The sequence below is a fragment of the Rousettus aegyptiacus genome, unplaced genomic scaffold, assembly GCF_014176215.1.
Source record: "Rousettus aegyptiacus isolate mRouAeg1 unplaced genomic scaffold, mRouAeg1.p scaffold_m13_p_7, whole genome shotgun sequence".
Classification (NCBI taxonomy): Eukaryota; Metazoa; Chordata; class Mammalia; order Chiroptera; family Pteropodidae; genus Rousettus; species Rousettus aegyptiacus.
The window spans coordinates 59,325,360-59,342,202 of record NW_023416310.1 but is presented as its reverse complement, the minus strand read 5'-3'; the positions used below and the strand labels follow the sequence as shown (position 1 = coordinate 59,342,202).

At 32.1% G+C, this 16,843-nt stretch overlaps 1 protein-coding gene across 8 annotated transcripts in view; it reads left to right on the top strand.

The window, feature by feature from the left end:
* Nucleotides 1-16,843, top strand: part of CCDC138 (coiled-coil domain containing 138) — a 78,156-nt gene that overhangs the window by 39,859 nt on the left and 21,454 nt on the right. For 6 of the 8 annotated variants that reach the window (XM_016162974.2, XM_036224765.1, XM_016162976.2 and 3 more), the window contains 2 exons: nucleotides 1,257-1,449; nucleotides 12,316-12,492. The exons of 1 other annotated variant lie outside the window; for it this stretch is intronic. In XM_016162974.2, coding sequence (XP_016018460.2) covers nucleotides 1,257-1,449; nucleotides 12,316-12,492 — 370 coding nt within the window. Of the gene's footprint in view, nucleotides 1-1,256; nucleotides 1,450-7,243; nucleotides 7,342-12,315; nucleotides 12,493-16,843 lie in introns of those variants that run through there. One more of the 8 variants, XM_016162978.2, reaches the window with a different exon arrangement.

Sequence of the window (16,843 nt, the reverse complement as noted above, 5' to 3'; positions counted from 1 at the left end):
TCGTGTCTCCACGCCTCCCATTCTTGATGTGGCCTCCTCTTTATACCTCCAGTTATAGGAGTTCTGTTCAGCTAATGTTCAGATGGTTCTCCATAATTTGACTGTTATATCATTTAGTTGCAGTTTTAATGCAGTCATGGAAGGAGGAATGCATAGCGTTTTCCTCCGTCATGATCAGAATCCTAAGTTGAATTTTGAAATATTTTATCCTACTTTTTTACAGAAAAGTTTTAAAACATATATGTATTATCTTTTCCTATTATTAAAAGTTTATTGACTATATATTTAAATTAGATTGCACTACTTGTGCTACTCATCACCTGATCATTTGGCCTTCGATTTCCATAATCTGAATATATCTGTCTCTAATGTTATATGCAGAAATTCTAAAGCTAATACTTGTTACCTGCATTGCAAGATCAATATTGATTTGGTTACCAGTTTGTCACAGATTTCCATAAGATAAGGAAACTATTCTCTAAACCTCAGTGACATGGGTTTAAAGAAATGGGTCATAATTTAAAAATTTTAAGTTACTTCTAAGTCTAGCATAAGCACTCTCATCTGCAGCAGTCTGAAATGGTTTCCCTTTATTTGGTTCTTACGTGCATGTGGAATACCGTAAGAGCCTATATTATTTTAGAGGTAGTTATATGCCATTATTTCTGTTTTGCCCATTTTATTGTTTTAGTTTATTTGCCATGAGAATTATTCATGGTTCTAACACAGTATTTTATTCTTCTGAAGTTGTTAAAAGTTACCAAAATCATTGTAACATTTACAGTCATACTGAGCTGTAAAGCATTGAGGCCCTAGATGATCACTTCATAAGCGAACACTGTAAGATATACCTGATAAGCCATTTATTAGTAATACTGGAGCAGTGAAGAACCTGTAGAGTCTATCTCTGTTCCTTTGATTTCTCTATACCAGAATTATATCATGATCTTATGTTCTTAAATTTTTTGAAATTGAATTTTGTCTCAGTTCTTCTCCCAGTTTTATTCTTAGAAAATTATTGTCTCCAATTTCCTAATTCTGGTAGCTGCTTATTACTTGTAGAAAATTATGTAGTCATAAAGTTTTTTTTTAAGTTGATTATAAAATGATTACTTTTCAGTCCTGCTTATTTTCAATTCTATTTTTTTGATTAGCAAAATATCAACTTATCTTTAGTTCATATATTTGATTATAGTATTTAAAGTTATATTTTCTGATCATGAATGAATGTACTAAAATAGTACATCTTTTGACAGCATTCAACTATGACATCAACACTGAGGAGATTGGGTGAAGACATATTAAAAGGAGTAGTAACTAAGGGAATTCAGGATAATTCATTAGAGCATTCTATAGAGAATAAACCAAAGACAGCTGCTTTCTTTAAGAGTTCCAGTTTACCACTGAGATTTTTATCAACTTTAATTGTTCTCAAAACAGTCACTCAAGGTAAGCTTTCAAATGTGCTTATAATTTTTCATAAACAACTAGAAGAGAATACTAAATGACAAAGCAATTCTTACATAGTCGAATATGGTTTATGTTTTCAGAATGAGATTTTATGTTGTTTTATAATGGTAGTTGACAACAGAGACTGTATTGCTACCCCTGCTCTGAACCTATAATATTATTATATGACCCTTTACAGAAAAAGTTTGTCAATCTCTGTACTACTTTGTAGTAAGTTTCCTAAGGGAAAAAATGGCCTTTTTACCATTGTATCCCTCTGCACCTAGCATAGTGCTTGATTTATAATAGTAAGGAAATAATGAATTAAAAATAGTGTTTCAATCAAAGTTGGCCACTTTTAATACACTTTTGGTATACAAATAATAAATAGTTATTTTCGATTATTAAATATGAGAATTTTTGTTAAAGTCATGCCACTGTACTCAAATAATATACTGTCTTTCTCATATGTTAAATTGTATAAGTCATACTCAGTTTTTAATAGGGCAATGGCAGTAATTTAATTATTTTCTCTGAAGTGTGTTCTATTTAGTACTCCTAATCAAATGGAATTTAAGGAGAAAAACCTGAAACTCTAACTCTGTCTTCTAAGTTATTTTGTTCTTTATAGTTATGGTTCTCAAAGTTATAACAAATTGAGTGGTAACTGTTTGAAGGAAATTTATGAAAATGGGGTATTAGCCCTAAATAGAGTTTACTGCATGCCAACATACATTATAACAACATTTGATAAAATGTAACATTCATTACTGATAAAAATTAATGAAATAGAGAAAACAGGAGGTAATTAGGTGCTCCCTTGTCACTACTTCTGTGCAATACAGTATTGGACATGCTGACCATGTACAATGAGCCATAAATAATGAAGAATAAATATTAGAAAGGACTAGAGAACACTATTAATTCATGGGTACTCTATATAAATGGAGGACATTCAAAGAAACTGGCTAAGAAATTTATTTAATATAATGTGCTATGTCTGAATATTTATGTTCCCCTGTCCCCCATTTATGTGGTGAAATCTTACCCCCAAGAGATGATGGCATTAAGAGGAGGGGACTTTAGGAGGTACTTAGGTCATGAAGGTGGCTCCCTAATGAGTGGGGTTAGTGTTTTTATAAAAGAGATTCTAAGGATATTCCTAGGCACTCACATCATACGAGGATACACTGAGCGATCATAGGCTATGTGCCATGAGGAGGACCTTCACCAAAATGTGACCACGTCGGTGACTTTTTCTTAGACTTCCCAGCTTCCAGACTGTGAACAGTTAAATTCTGTTGTTTATAGGCTGCTCAGTCTCTGGTATTTTGTTATAGCGGCCCAAATGAACTAGGACATAATTTGTGTTTTCAGCAAAGGAACTCTAGAGGAAATTTATAAATATTTTTTGCACTTTCGTGACTATCATGACTATGATTGTAGTATGACTACTATGATTATCAATAATCAGCCATAATATATGTGTTATTCATATTAACAAAACAAAAAATATAAAATCTGGATATTAATCTAATATGGTATCTGTAAAACCTCTTTGTGAAATATAATGGCATAAAGATATGAATAAATAATGGATGAATGAACAGATTAATGAAGATTATTACTGAAATTAAATGGTAGAAATAAAGGACTTTCATTCTTACTGGGGAAGTATATTAAAAACTATAAGGTAACCCAAGTGGCCTAGTGCAATAATACCAATTAAAATTTCAATATAGTTTGTATAAATTGAATGAGTGGTAGGAAAGTTCATTTGAAAAAACATTCATAATAAATATGATAACTTAAAACAGCAATACAGGGGTAGGGGCTTGCCTTAGCAGATTTTAAAACAATCACAATATGTAATAATAAAATATGAGTAATATTGATTTAAAATATCAAAATAAGACAATAGAAGTAATACAGAAATTACACAAAATTGGCACTTCGTATATACTTATTGAATTAATGAATTTGATTGCTTCATTCTGCAAGTCATTTTTTTAAGAACATAGAAACAAGAGACAGTCCCTGGTCTCAAAGGCATTAGAATCTAGTGGTTAAGTAAATTATAAATATTTTATTCTGCTTCATCTTATAATTAGTGACACTAGAAGTTTAAGTAGTGCTACTCATTAAAGAGAAGTAAGTTACTTCTGGTATTATGAGGAGATCAGGAGAGGATTTAGTATAGAGTCATCTTTTGACATGAACCATCTAGGGTGTGTAGGATTTCATAGGTGTAAAATAAAGAGAAAGGCCATTTCTGAGGGAAAAATATAAATAAATGTTTGTAATTGTAAAAGAACTTGACATGCAAGAAGACCAGTGAGTTATGAAATGTGAAAAAGTGGCGGGATCACAAATGTTCCTCAAATGCTGTTTATATGAACCTCAAAAAAACCCACAACACAGTACTTTTGGTTAATCGTCTCTTAAAAACATAGAAATCATGTCATACCATGTTTTTCTACAACTTATTATTTTCACCAGCAATTCATTTGCAATTTATTCGTATTGAAATAGTACCTAGTGAATTTTAAGCTGTCTGTTGACATAAACAAAGGCTATAACCAGAAGAGTTCACATAATGTTATCTCTTTCCCATCCCAGTTACTTCATAACTGTCTCAACTTTGTTCTTATGAATCTTGTCTTTTCAGCCAGAGTGCCTCTTTACAAAACCTGTTTAAGCATTTCTCTATCCTGTAGCCTTTTTGGTAAAGTCTTCATGTCAAGATAGAAAACTTCCAGTAGCTTTCTGTCAGATTTTTTTGTTATTGGTTATTTCTGAAAAGTGTTTATATTTTTAAATATAATCTAAAGTTTAGGATATAAAATAAAAGTTGAAATATCAGACTAAATAATTCCTCATTAATTTAAGAAACTTTAAGAAACACATTTTATTTTACCTTTCATTTAAATACATGAATACAGAATTAATGCTGTTTCCTTAGTTTGAAAAATTATGTGTTTAGGTGTATTTTTCTGATTGTGGAAATGGTTTAAAAAATCTGAAAAACCACTTAGAACTCATTTAGAAATATGTCTCAAAGCTAAATAAATATAATAATGTCACAGGATACAAAATCAATGTACAAAAATCCATTGCATTCCTCTATACTAACAATGAAATTTTAGAAACAAATGAAAAAAATTCTTTTACATTACAATAAATAGCTAGGAATAAACTTAATGAATCATGTGAAGGACCTGTACCCTGAAAACTACAAGACATTATTTTAAAAAATTGAGAAGACAAAGAAATGGGAAAATATTCTGTGCTCATGGATTGGAAGAATCAATATAGTTAAAATGACCTTATTACCCAAGGAGATTTAATGCAATCCCCATCAAAATTCCAGCATCATTTTTTAAAGAAATAGAACCAAAAAAATCATCAGATTTGTATGGAACCACAAAAGACCCCAAATAGCCAAAGCAATCCTGATTAAAAAAAGAGAAGAAAGTAGAAGATATCACATTCCTTGACTTCAAATCATAGTACAAAGTGACAGTAATCAAAACAGCATGGTACTGGCAGAAAAACAGATACATAGACCAATGGAACAGATTTGACAGCCCAGAAATGAACCTCATGTATATGGGCAAATCATTTTCAACAAAGAAACCAAAAACATACAATAGAGAAAGGAAAGTCTCTTCAATGAATGGTACTGGAAAAATTGGAAAGTCACATGCAAAAGAATGAAACTAGACTACTATCTGTCAATTAACTCAAAATAGATCAAAGGCCTAAATATAAGACCTGAACAATAAAATTCATAGGACGAAACATAGGTACTAAATTCATGGAACTTGGAATTAAAGAGGATTTTATGAATTTGACAGCAAAGGCAAGGAAAGCAAAAGCGAAAATAATGGTATTATAGCAAACTAAAAAGCTTCTGCTCAGCAGAAGAAACCAGCAGCAGAGCAAAAAGGCAACCAACCAAATGGGAGAAGATATTTTCAAACAGTGCCTCTGATAAGAGGCTACTTAAAATATGTAAAGAACTTATACAACTCAACAACAAAATGCCAATCAACTCAACAACAAAATGCCAAACAATCCAATTACAAAATGAGCAAAGGACCTAAACAGACACTTCTCCAGAAAGACTTAAAAATGGCTAACAGACATATGAAAAGATGCTCAACTTCACTAGCAGTTAGGGAAATGCAAATCAAAACCATACCTGTTAGAATGGCTGTTACCAAGAAGACAAGTAATAGGTGTTGGAGAGGTAACCCTCATACACTGCTAATGGTACAGCCACTATGGAAAACAGTATGGAAGTGCCTCAAAAAAATTAAAACTAGAATTAGCAATCCTTCTCTGGGTACTTACCCCAAAAATCTGAAAACATTTATCCATAAAGATGTATGTACTCCAGTGTTCATTGAAGCAACATTCACAGTGGCTAAAGACATGAATATAACCAAAGTGTTCTTTGATAGATGATTGCATAAAGAAGATGTGGTACATAGATACAATAGAATATTACTCAGCCATAAGAAAAGATGAAATACTGCCATTTGTGACAAGATGGATGGATTTTGAGATAATCATGCTAAGCAAAATAAGACAGAAAAAATTGAGAACCACATGATTTCACTCATGTGGGATTAAAACTGAAAGCAACAAATGAACAAGACAAACAACAACTGATAGACACAGACAACAGTTTAAAGGGAAAGAAGGGATATAGACAAGGGTAAAGGGGGTCAAATATATGGTGATGGAAGGAGATTTGACAGGGTGGTGAATACACGGTTCAACATATACATGATGTATTATTGAAGTGTACACTTGAAAACCTATATGATCTTATTAACCACTGTCACCCCTAATAAATGACATAAATAAATAAAGTCACCTAGAATAGTCCAGAAGTATTAGTATATAAATTGGTGGTTGAAAACAATCTTTTAGATCTAATTTGATATAGACAAGCTTTAACAGGTAGAATCAAAATTTTTAAATTAGTTAAAACATTACCAAACAGGTAGAATGAATGTGATTAACTGAAAATGTATTGGTTATCTTATTAAAAATCTAAATGATACATTTAAAAATATTCAAAGGTGTTTAAAAAGTTACAGATTGTCTTATGGTGTACAAAATTCATCACTCTCCGTAAACACATTCTCTCCTAATTTTGATTAACTGACAAAGCTAGTAAAGGGAAAGTTTGGTTCCCCAAATTATAAAACTATCCCTAATTTGCCACTTTATGACACACACATCTGTGATTATGTTAACAGCTGCTAAATCTAAGTGGAAGTAGTACAAGATGGGTGTCTATTATACTGTTTTCTTTTTTTCTGTGTTTGAAAAGTTCAATATTAGTCTTTTGAAGTTAAAAAATTTTTTAATGGAAGCTTTGAGAGATTTAAAAACTGCAAGCTTCCATAGGAAATAAGAATGAGAACCCAAAGAGACCCCTAGATCCTTTGATTATTTAAAAAGACAGCCACATGTTTATGTAGCACATCCTAGTAGTTGGTCTCATGGAAAAACAGCTCTGTGGCTAAAAAAATAGATGTGACTCATGAAAAAGGGAGAGCTGTTGTGGTCTATAGTTAAAGATGTTGGAGAATTTGGGGGGTAATTAAAGTTTAATATTTTATTACTTTAATATCCTAGCGGGCATTATGAATCTCTAAAACTGGAATATACTGTATGCTTTATTTCCAAACTTATTTAACTTTAATACCCTTTGTGTAAGAGCAATATACAGGACTGATTTTCTGAGGAAGACAATTTGGGAAATGCTGTCTTACAGTTTATGAAGTGCCGTTGTTATACCTTATGAAGATTCACATGACCCTGAGAAACACTTTCCCTATCCCCATGTTTCAGGGAGAGAAAATATTAAGAAAGGTGAGTAGCTCCAAATTCATATGTTATCAGGTTCAAAAGCTGATGAACTGATTCAGTTTTTGAGTTTGTGTTTTCTGCCTTCATTGTCAGATACCCCAGAGAGGTGAGTAGGCTAGGGTTGAAAGGAGGCTATTGGATCTCAATTTATATACAAACATACCTTGGAGATACTGTGGGTTTTGTTATAGACCACAATAAAGCAAATTGTAATTTTTTTTGTAAAATATGCAACATCTGTGAAGCACAATAAAGCAACACAATAAAACGAGGTATGCCAGTAATCTTTGGATACAGAAAAGCAACCCGAATAAAAAGGCCAAGAAAGGAAAAAGACATCTAGTAAATACCATTAGGGGAAATGATTAAATAGACTGTCTTAATATGCACTGCCAAAATTCTGGAATAAATGAAAATTTAAAATAAGAAAAACTTTTAAATCAGAATAATTGTCTTTCCTTAACTCTAGTAAAAAGGTATTTCCTATTTTTAAAATAGAAGTATCAGTTATATTGATAAATTTAGTAGGGAAAATATATAAATATGTTAGATAATACACATAATAAATGCTTAACCCAAGAATAATATGCCTGCCAAGAAGGACTCCTTGTGATTATCAGGCCCAAATTCAGAACCAGAGTCTAGTAGCCTTTGTTTACAGAGGCCTCCCATGCTCACTGTGTTTCACTGAAAAGCCACAAACTGGGCTGCCAAGCCTTCTGCACTGTGCTCCCGCCATCTGAGTTGATCCTTATAAACCAGCTCCTAGATCAAAATCTGACCAATAGGATTGAGACTTTCTCATCCAATCAGAGCTGTGCAGCTATATCCTTATTAGCAAGCATCTTTACTGACCAATCAGAGCAGCTCCATTCCAACCAGTCAGGACGGTGCTTTTTGGACCAAATAGAATTTGGAGTCGTCATTTGAATGAGAACAGACTAATCAGAGACCAGGGGTGCAAACTCCTATAAGTCAACTTCACCTCTGTCTCAGTAGAGCACACTTTCAATTTCCATCGAAGACTGTTTCCTCAGCTGGAATGGCAACATCAAAGCTTGGACTTGTCTCCTTGGAGTGGAGTGGAGCAGAGCTTTAACAATGGAGCTCTAACATCGAGGCCACCTCACCTGAGCTGTTTCATAGCTGCGCTGTATCATAATTTAGCTGTATCACCATTCAGCTACTTCACAATTGAGTTATTTGCACTAAATAAAGTTTCTCCTCTCACCACACCCCAAATTGAGGACTCTTGTTGGTGTTGAATTGGCAGTGATGACTTTCGGTTTACAATATATATTTATAAGATAATTCCTTCTTTCCATTAAATGAATAGCGCAAATAGATTGTTCATATAATAATATGGATAATACTTGGTGTGAATTTGACATTATAATGCTAAGCTCTTTGTACATTATCTCTGAATATTATTATCCCTATATTAGTGGTGATTAGTTCACAGAGGTTAGATAACTGTGCCAAGGCCACACGACTTGACAATCTGATCCAGGTCAGCTCAGCTCTTTTCATATTAAAGCCCACCCTCTTGACCCTACTGTATGACTTCTTAAGAGCATATACTTCTTGAGATAAAGAAATAACAACAGCAAACACATAGCACTTATTACTATGTTATGGGCTAAGCACTTTACATATGCTTGTATAATCCTACAAAGTTATGAGATGTCAGTATTAATATCTCAATTTTATAAATCAGGAAACTGAGGCATAGAGAGGTTAAGCCTGCACTCTTAATCACATGCTGTGGTGAATCTCTGAAATAAAATTTAACTGTCAGATATAACCTTACACTCATAAAAAGAAAACGATTGAATATAATATATCATTGAGAAAAACATACAATTTTAATGTTTTATAAATTATAATAATTTTTGAAGTGCATTCTTCTTACAGGAACCCCTACAATGTATCATAACTTTTCATAAGAGTTATTGCAAGGAAATAATTCAAAAGGTAAAGAAGTTCAAAAGTGTTAATGTGTTGTTTGTAATAATGATAAAAGTTAAATAACTGATAAACCCACAATTGGAATAATAAAGGAAATGAACATTAAACGAATTCTTTCATTGTCTCTGGTATTTTTCTAGTCATTTACTTGGTTATTTCAAATTTATTCCCCACAATAACCTTAGAAGGTAGTTGGTATGGTCATTTTTACAGAAGAGCCAGCTGAAGGTCAGGCAGATGTAAGGGACCCAGATCTTTCTTGACCCTAAATAACCAATTATAAGTACGTAGATATGAGAATCAATATGAAAACATTTTAATGAAAACTTCAATATCTACACACTCATTTGATCTGAGTAAAGATGATGATAATTTTATCCGATAGATTTATTTTAGAGACGACTTTCTTTTTAAATTAAAATATACTCTTTTTTTAAAATGTGTGCATCTGGGCTAGTTCTACTATCCTGCATTACTCAATACTTGGCCCCAAATTTTTCAGATTTATATATTTACAAATTACGTACTTCAGGCCTAGAGAAATGTAGGGAATTATTGCCATTCATGCATAACAGGAAGGTTTGACTTAGTAAGACAACAGTGCAATGTAGTAGTTAAGAACTTCAACTCAGCTAAGTTTTGAATCCCAGCCCCATCACTAGCTTTGTGACATTGGACAGGTCCCTTTTCTGGTTTCCTACCACAGGTTTTTGTTGTTATTGCTGTTAGATTAAATAGGAATGAAGGTTTAGCAAAGAATCTGGCATATAATAAGCTCCTAATAAACTAGCTGCTATCATCATAAACATCATTATTTATTACTATTTCACTTATAAGAGTTGGTTTTACTTGAGATCAGAATTGAGGTCTATTAGACTGCATTATTAGATTTTTATTGTTGCATAATAATTGCTTAAAAACCATATATTTAGTAGCTCACAATCCTCCACTCAGCTGCATGGTTGGGCTGGGCTCCCCTGTTCTCAGCTGGGCTTTCTCACATATCTGTGGCCTTTCTCTGCTTTGTGTCTCATTCTCAAGCAGGTTAGCCTGGGCCTATTTAGGTGGTGTCAGTAAACTGCCCAACTGGAGACTGGAAGAGGTAGGCCACTTGAAGGCCAGGCTCAGGCTTCTAACACCCAAGTGTCATTTCTGCTGCATTCTATTGGTTAAAATCACAAGGTTAGCCCATATCCAACAAGTGGGCAACAGAGTTCACCTCTTGATGGGAGCTGCTGCAAAAGTTTCTAATTTTTTAATCTACCATTTAGACTAAGTAATAGAAAACTCCATTTCATACTAATTAAGATCAACAAATTGACTTTTAATAGGGAATAAAAAGGTTATAGTTAAATATTAGGACATTTTTTAAAGACAATGATACACATAAAAAGAAATCAGTTTTGATACAATTGGTAACTAAAACTTTAAAAGTACTCTTAGAAATTGAATTGGTCTTATTTTTAGAAAATCTTCACTATTAAGAAAATTAAAATGAGGATATAATTTTTAATTCTCCCTAAAAGATAAGGCCACTCAACCAAATACCATTTTCTACCTCCCAAAAAATTAATAAAGGACAATTTTTTAAGTTTGCAAACTTTATGATATAGCATTGAGCCTATTTAATCTCAGGTGATCTATTAATAAGTGAAGTAATTTGCATTAAATACAGTAGGTGGCACAGGAACTTTTGTTCCTGTGAAGAACTGAGTTCAGGATTCACCTGTACTCTTCTTCCTGAGTGTTGCTAAATATAGGTTTTTAAATAAGGCGAATCTGAACAGAATCTACCAACTTTGCTTAATGTAAATTACATTTATTTGCAGTTTTATTAAACTACAAAAATTAAGTACAATAATGTTAATGTTCCTTGAACTAAATTCTACCAAAAGTAAAAATGGAGCGAACCAGAGAGAGTCACAGATCATAATTTCTCAAAATTCTTTTATATATATTTTAATTTCACACAGATTATTCTCAGCTTCTCATTCCTAATAGACTTCTTAATTATTACTTCAGTAATAATTAAGCTGAAACAACAAAAAATGCTGTAAAAGTCCAGAAGACAGTTAATTTTAATGGGGTCATTCTGTCATATTTTCAGGACACTTAAGTATTCTTTAAACAGAAATTTAAGTAGAAAAATTAACTCACTGGCACTTGCCCAGCATGAACAATTTCTTATTCCTTTGACTAGTATATTGAAATGAGAGTTTAAGAAAATAAATAATTTTTGTACATTTAAAAGAACAATGTAAAATCGTTTTAAGAGTAGTGACTTGGGTTGTTTGGTGTATTCAAGTGTAATGCTGTTGAGTATCTTAATATCTCATTTGCATTGATTTTAGTTAAATTAGTGCTTCTTAATCTTTGTTTTATAGTCATCTGTGGAACATCTTTAAGAAAGTTCCAGGGATTCTGATCTGGCAAGTGCCATCATAGCACTGGCTTTGGTAAATAATTCTTAATGGCAGATATATCACAAAAGTAACACACTAGAGCATATCCAAATTCTGAAGTTGGCTCTGAATGGCTAAAGTTTTATCTTTTTTAGGAGACAAAAATCCTCTTTTAAAACCCATTCAGCAAGTTTGTATAGAGTTATATTGTGAAATGGGTAAACACTTAGAAAACAGCAACAACAACAAAATATAATCTCAGAAGCTGTTATTAAGATAAAAATACTAATGGCTGTTTAAATTTTTGGAAGCGTGTGGTAATTATACTCAAATATGGAAAATAAACATTGCTTATGCTATTTACTATTAAACATCAATGGTTTTCTTTCTTGAAATAAAGAAGTGTGGTTTATCTATTTCAATGTTAAAATATGAAAATTCTGAATTAATAATAATATAATTTCTCATCTCTCATCTCTCTTCCCATTTGAGTTCTAACAAATTTAGCCTGTAATCTCCGGTCATTTAATTTTTGTATCCCTTTGTACCTTGTGTTTCTGATTACCATCTAGACTACTGATACAGAATTTTACAAATTGTTTTTCAGCTGATTATCTGGCTCAGGCATTTGATTCTCTTTGTTTGGACTTGAAGACAGAAGAAGGAAAAACATTATTTTTGAAGTATCAAGCTGTTCCAGTGATAGTAAACCATCTAAGAATATCCAGTAAAGGACTCCTATCCAATGTTATTGATAGTTTGCTTCAGATGACAGTGGAATCTGGTAAGTTTTAGAGTTTATACACAAAGAAGTGACAGTGGGATGATTTTTCTAATCTGTTCTGAATGTATAATTCTACATCTCAGACACCACTGCATTTTATAATATAAATGCTTTAAAATATTTTTGACAGTTGTGTAACCATTAATAACATCACTAAGTTATAAAACCCAACCCTTTGTCCAAATTTTCACTAACTTAACACAATTTCTGGTAATTATCTTGGTTATGTGGCTACTCTTGGTTATGTTGCTCATATATTCAAGCTTCTTTCTTAGTTCTCTTTTGTCTCCTCATTCAGACAGATCTGTTCTTATATTCCCTATTTGGTCAGAGTGAGCAAGATCATCTAATGTGTCTTCACATAAACTGAGAATAATGACAGCCATATTCTTGTTGTTGCTGCTTCACCCCTGTTTTATTGGAGGCTACTCTTTGATATTTGTATTTATAATATTTTGCATTCTGTGTTTTTTGTCCTTTTTGGTTTTTATGATGGTGTAACATATTATTCTTTTAATATGTTATTGCTATTCCTAACTTTGCCCAGATATGTATAGGGATATTGAACATAAATATTTTCATTGGCTTTAGTTGGCTTTGCTCTTTGAAGCTCAGGTAACCTCTTGACTTATAACAAACAACCATTTTGCTTCAGTAATTCTTTCTCATTTGTAGTTTTGTCCTCTTCCTATTCCTTTTCTTTCTACAGGACTTCTAAAATTAAATTGTGCCTTTCAGAAGGTGGAAACTAAAAATAAAAAGCCATGGCACAGTGTGATAATAAGCAATCTGTGTTACTTAGTGCTGCTTGTTGATGAATCTTTAATGACTGGGTGCATATGCTTCTAAAACTAGATCTGTTGAGTATATGGTTTCACATTTTCAATTCACTTTTATATACAATCTTGTTTTTCCTTTATAATATCACTTTGAAGGAGGCCTGATAGCAAACTAAGACCTAGAAAAATTAGGTAACTTTTCCATGGATTCCATAGCTACACAAAGGTAGAACTTGGTCTTGAAAACAGGTCCCTGATTTTAGATGTAAAGTACATTCTACCATATGGCATCATGATTAGGTTTTCCAGGTTTGTTTTTTTTCTCCTGCCCCAAAATGTTAAATTTTCACTGACATGTTTTTAAAATATTTTTAGTCATTTGTAACTGTTAAGTTATTGGACTTATAGTTGGGGAACTAGCTACCTAGGTAAGTAAATTTGATGTTTTGTATCTTAATGTATTAATTGAAGAAATAAAGCAAAATGTGAAAAGTTAGTAAACTGAGACACAGAGACCCAAGATTACTTGTTTTAGTGGGCAGATTTCCAGCTAGTTTCACAGGATTTTTTTTTTCTAATGAGAAAAATAAAAATCCTACCAGATGCAAATGTCTGTTCATCAGAAACAAATCTGTCTGAATATGTCTGACAGAGATGGAATCTTGTAGCAAAAGGAAAACTAAAATAAAATTATGAAATAACAGGCCTACTTGGGTGAAATGACTTTTGGCATCATGACATTCACATTTGGAAAAATAGATTCGATAGTCAACAGATACTCAGTTTATTCACATTTGTTTACCTTTGTTCATGTTATGCTCAAATCCAAGGTTATTGTTTCTTGCTCAAATTGAGTAAATAAAGCAATTTCTAATGTTGAGTGCTACAATGCCATATTGGTTTTAGTGATGGGAAACTTGATAGATCTGAAACGGTAGATTTTTGATAACATATTTGTTTTCTTGATGTAATTTTAGTCAGCCCACAAAACTTGTTGAAGAGATAAATGAATGATAGATTAAAATCCAGCAAATACTTCTGTAGCTATTGGTTTTATTTCTGTTTTTCTCAATTTGAAATGGGAAACTTATTTCATCACATACATAATTTCCACATGCCATTTTTTAAAAATTCATAGAAGTTGTCAGAAAAGAAATCTTGATGGAATTGATTTGCAGATGGTTTATATCACCCATCTCATGTGCATTAGTGGCTAGCTGTTTGTGAGGTGCCATATTTTAACCATTGTGTTTGCAGTGTTTTGCTGAACCGTGGGGCTTCCTCTGAAGCCCATTTGGGGCTTCAGAAGCAAGGAGTTGGAAGGAGGTGTCAGTGGGTTGATGTCTAGCCCTGGATTACCCAAAGTGGACCCAAAGTACTGGTTAACTAGGAGATCAATATAGAAACAGTGTTCAGAAGCCTGTATTATAACTTAATAGTAATTTTATTATGTCTGTTAAATCCAATAATAATTTAAAACATTTGGACTTGTATTTTGTATGTTTCACTTTCTAGTGTTTTTTAATGGTATCGTAAAAAATAAACTGAAACATTAAGTTTTGAAAAGTTTGAGCCAGTGATTTGAATGGTGCCACACCAAAACTGAAAATGGTTATGGCTGCTCTGCAGGTAGGGCCTAGGACAGATTTTTATAGAGAAGACATGGAAGCAAAATAAGAAGTTAATTGACTGTAACTTGAGTATTTGCCTTATGGGGGAATTTTAGTTATTTGGCTGTTATGATAGTTATTCTTGAGTTTCATTTTCCCAGACTCAAGAAAATCTAGTTGACCGTTTATGATTAGTTGTTTTTGATTTTTGTTTTCTGAGATTCAAGTGCGCTGACTCTGGTTTAGGTTTTGGTTTGTTGAGGTAGGCTATGCTTCCTAAGGCACTAGAGCTACCCCAGACTAACGGTTTCCTTGTTTAACTATTTTAACAGTGTTTTGTAGAAGTGTGATGCATTCTCTGCTGAACTGGAAATTTTAAAAGACTGATGCTTAGTTTGAGAAACAGTACTCCATCTTTATGGATACTTTATGTTAAGCTATGTTATATAGTTAGTGCTGCTGCAAGAGATTTTCTTCTCTCCGAAATTCATCTTTTCAGATATGAGAAATGTTATTAGCTACATAGGTATTGTTTTTTGAAAGCTGCTAAAATGCATTTCTGTAAGTGTAGGTTAAGATCTGCACATCCGTTTACCTTAACATGTATATTATGAGCACAATATTTTTTTTAGATTGAGGGACTCTGATTATATCTGTTTGGAGCATGAATGTATGTTATATAATAACTTAGTAGTGTTGCTTTTAAAAAATTAATTTGTGGTTTCTTTTTCTTTTTCCTGTCAGTCATTGAAAGCTGTTATTCACCTATCTAGATTTATCTGTGTAAGAACTTGAGTCTTATTTTATTTCAAAAATTCTTTTCTCTTCTTGTCAGACTTAAATAGAGGGATTTAAGTTTATATTATATAGTTTATTCTCTTTTGTGGCCTAGAAACTACCTTGTCTGATGTAAAATGTTATTATTTATCTCTTGGATGGCAATAATGTATTTGAATACATTTTGCAAACCTTATTTTTTTAAGTAATGTTTATTTTTATTATAAAAATATAGAAACTACAAACCAGAAAACAAATAGTCTTACCATCCAAAGATACTTCCTGTGGGTATTAATTTCTGTCTTTTTTCTGTGAATAGTTTTTATGATGTCATAGTTTTTATGATTTAACTTGGTTAAATCTTACTATATATACAGTTGCATTAGTCTGTGTTTGTTTATCTGTACAAAATACCAAAATAGAAGAAAATATTAGGAGATTTTGCAAAGAAATGTATTTGTTCTGTTTAAATTATCTCTGAATATGCATAAGGAAATTTAATAAAGTTGAAGATAGCAGAGAATCTTCAAATACTTTAGATTATGCTACATGCATTAAAGTTCTATAGATCTTTTTGTGAACATATCTATATTTCTTATTTTGGTGCAGCTACTCATATTTCATTGGCATCTAATTCTTGGTTCAGGCAACATTTCTTCCCTTCTTGGTATTCTTAATTTATTATCATTCTATTACATATTTTTTACTAGGGAGATTAAAGCAAGGATAATTTCAATGAAATGATAAATGTGATATTCCCAACCAAGTGCTCACCTACTATAAACACACCCATGTTCCTAGTCACAGACCTACATACATGTAACCTGTTTTCTCAGTTTTCACATGAAGAAATGTTCTCTATGAGAAAACAATGATGAGAAAGTTTATTTTTAATAGCTGAAGAATACATACTATTTTTTGACGTTCAAAAAGTTAACACTCCCCTTAATTCTACCACCTTGATATGACATTTATAGTTTGTATATTGCTTAGTATATATATTTTTATGTTGTTGTGATTATAATATGCATACTTTATTGTTTTATAAGTAGTGTATATTCATTGAAGAAAAAATTAGAAAATTTAGATTATTTTCACTGAACAAATATCTATCTGTAGACTGTACATTTATCCCCAACACTGAGCTAGGCATTAGGGACACATATAACATAAGGAAGTCCTCTG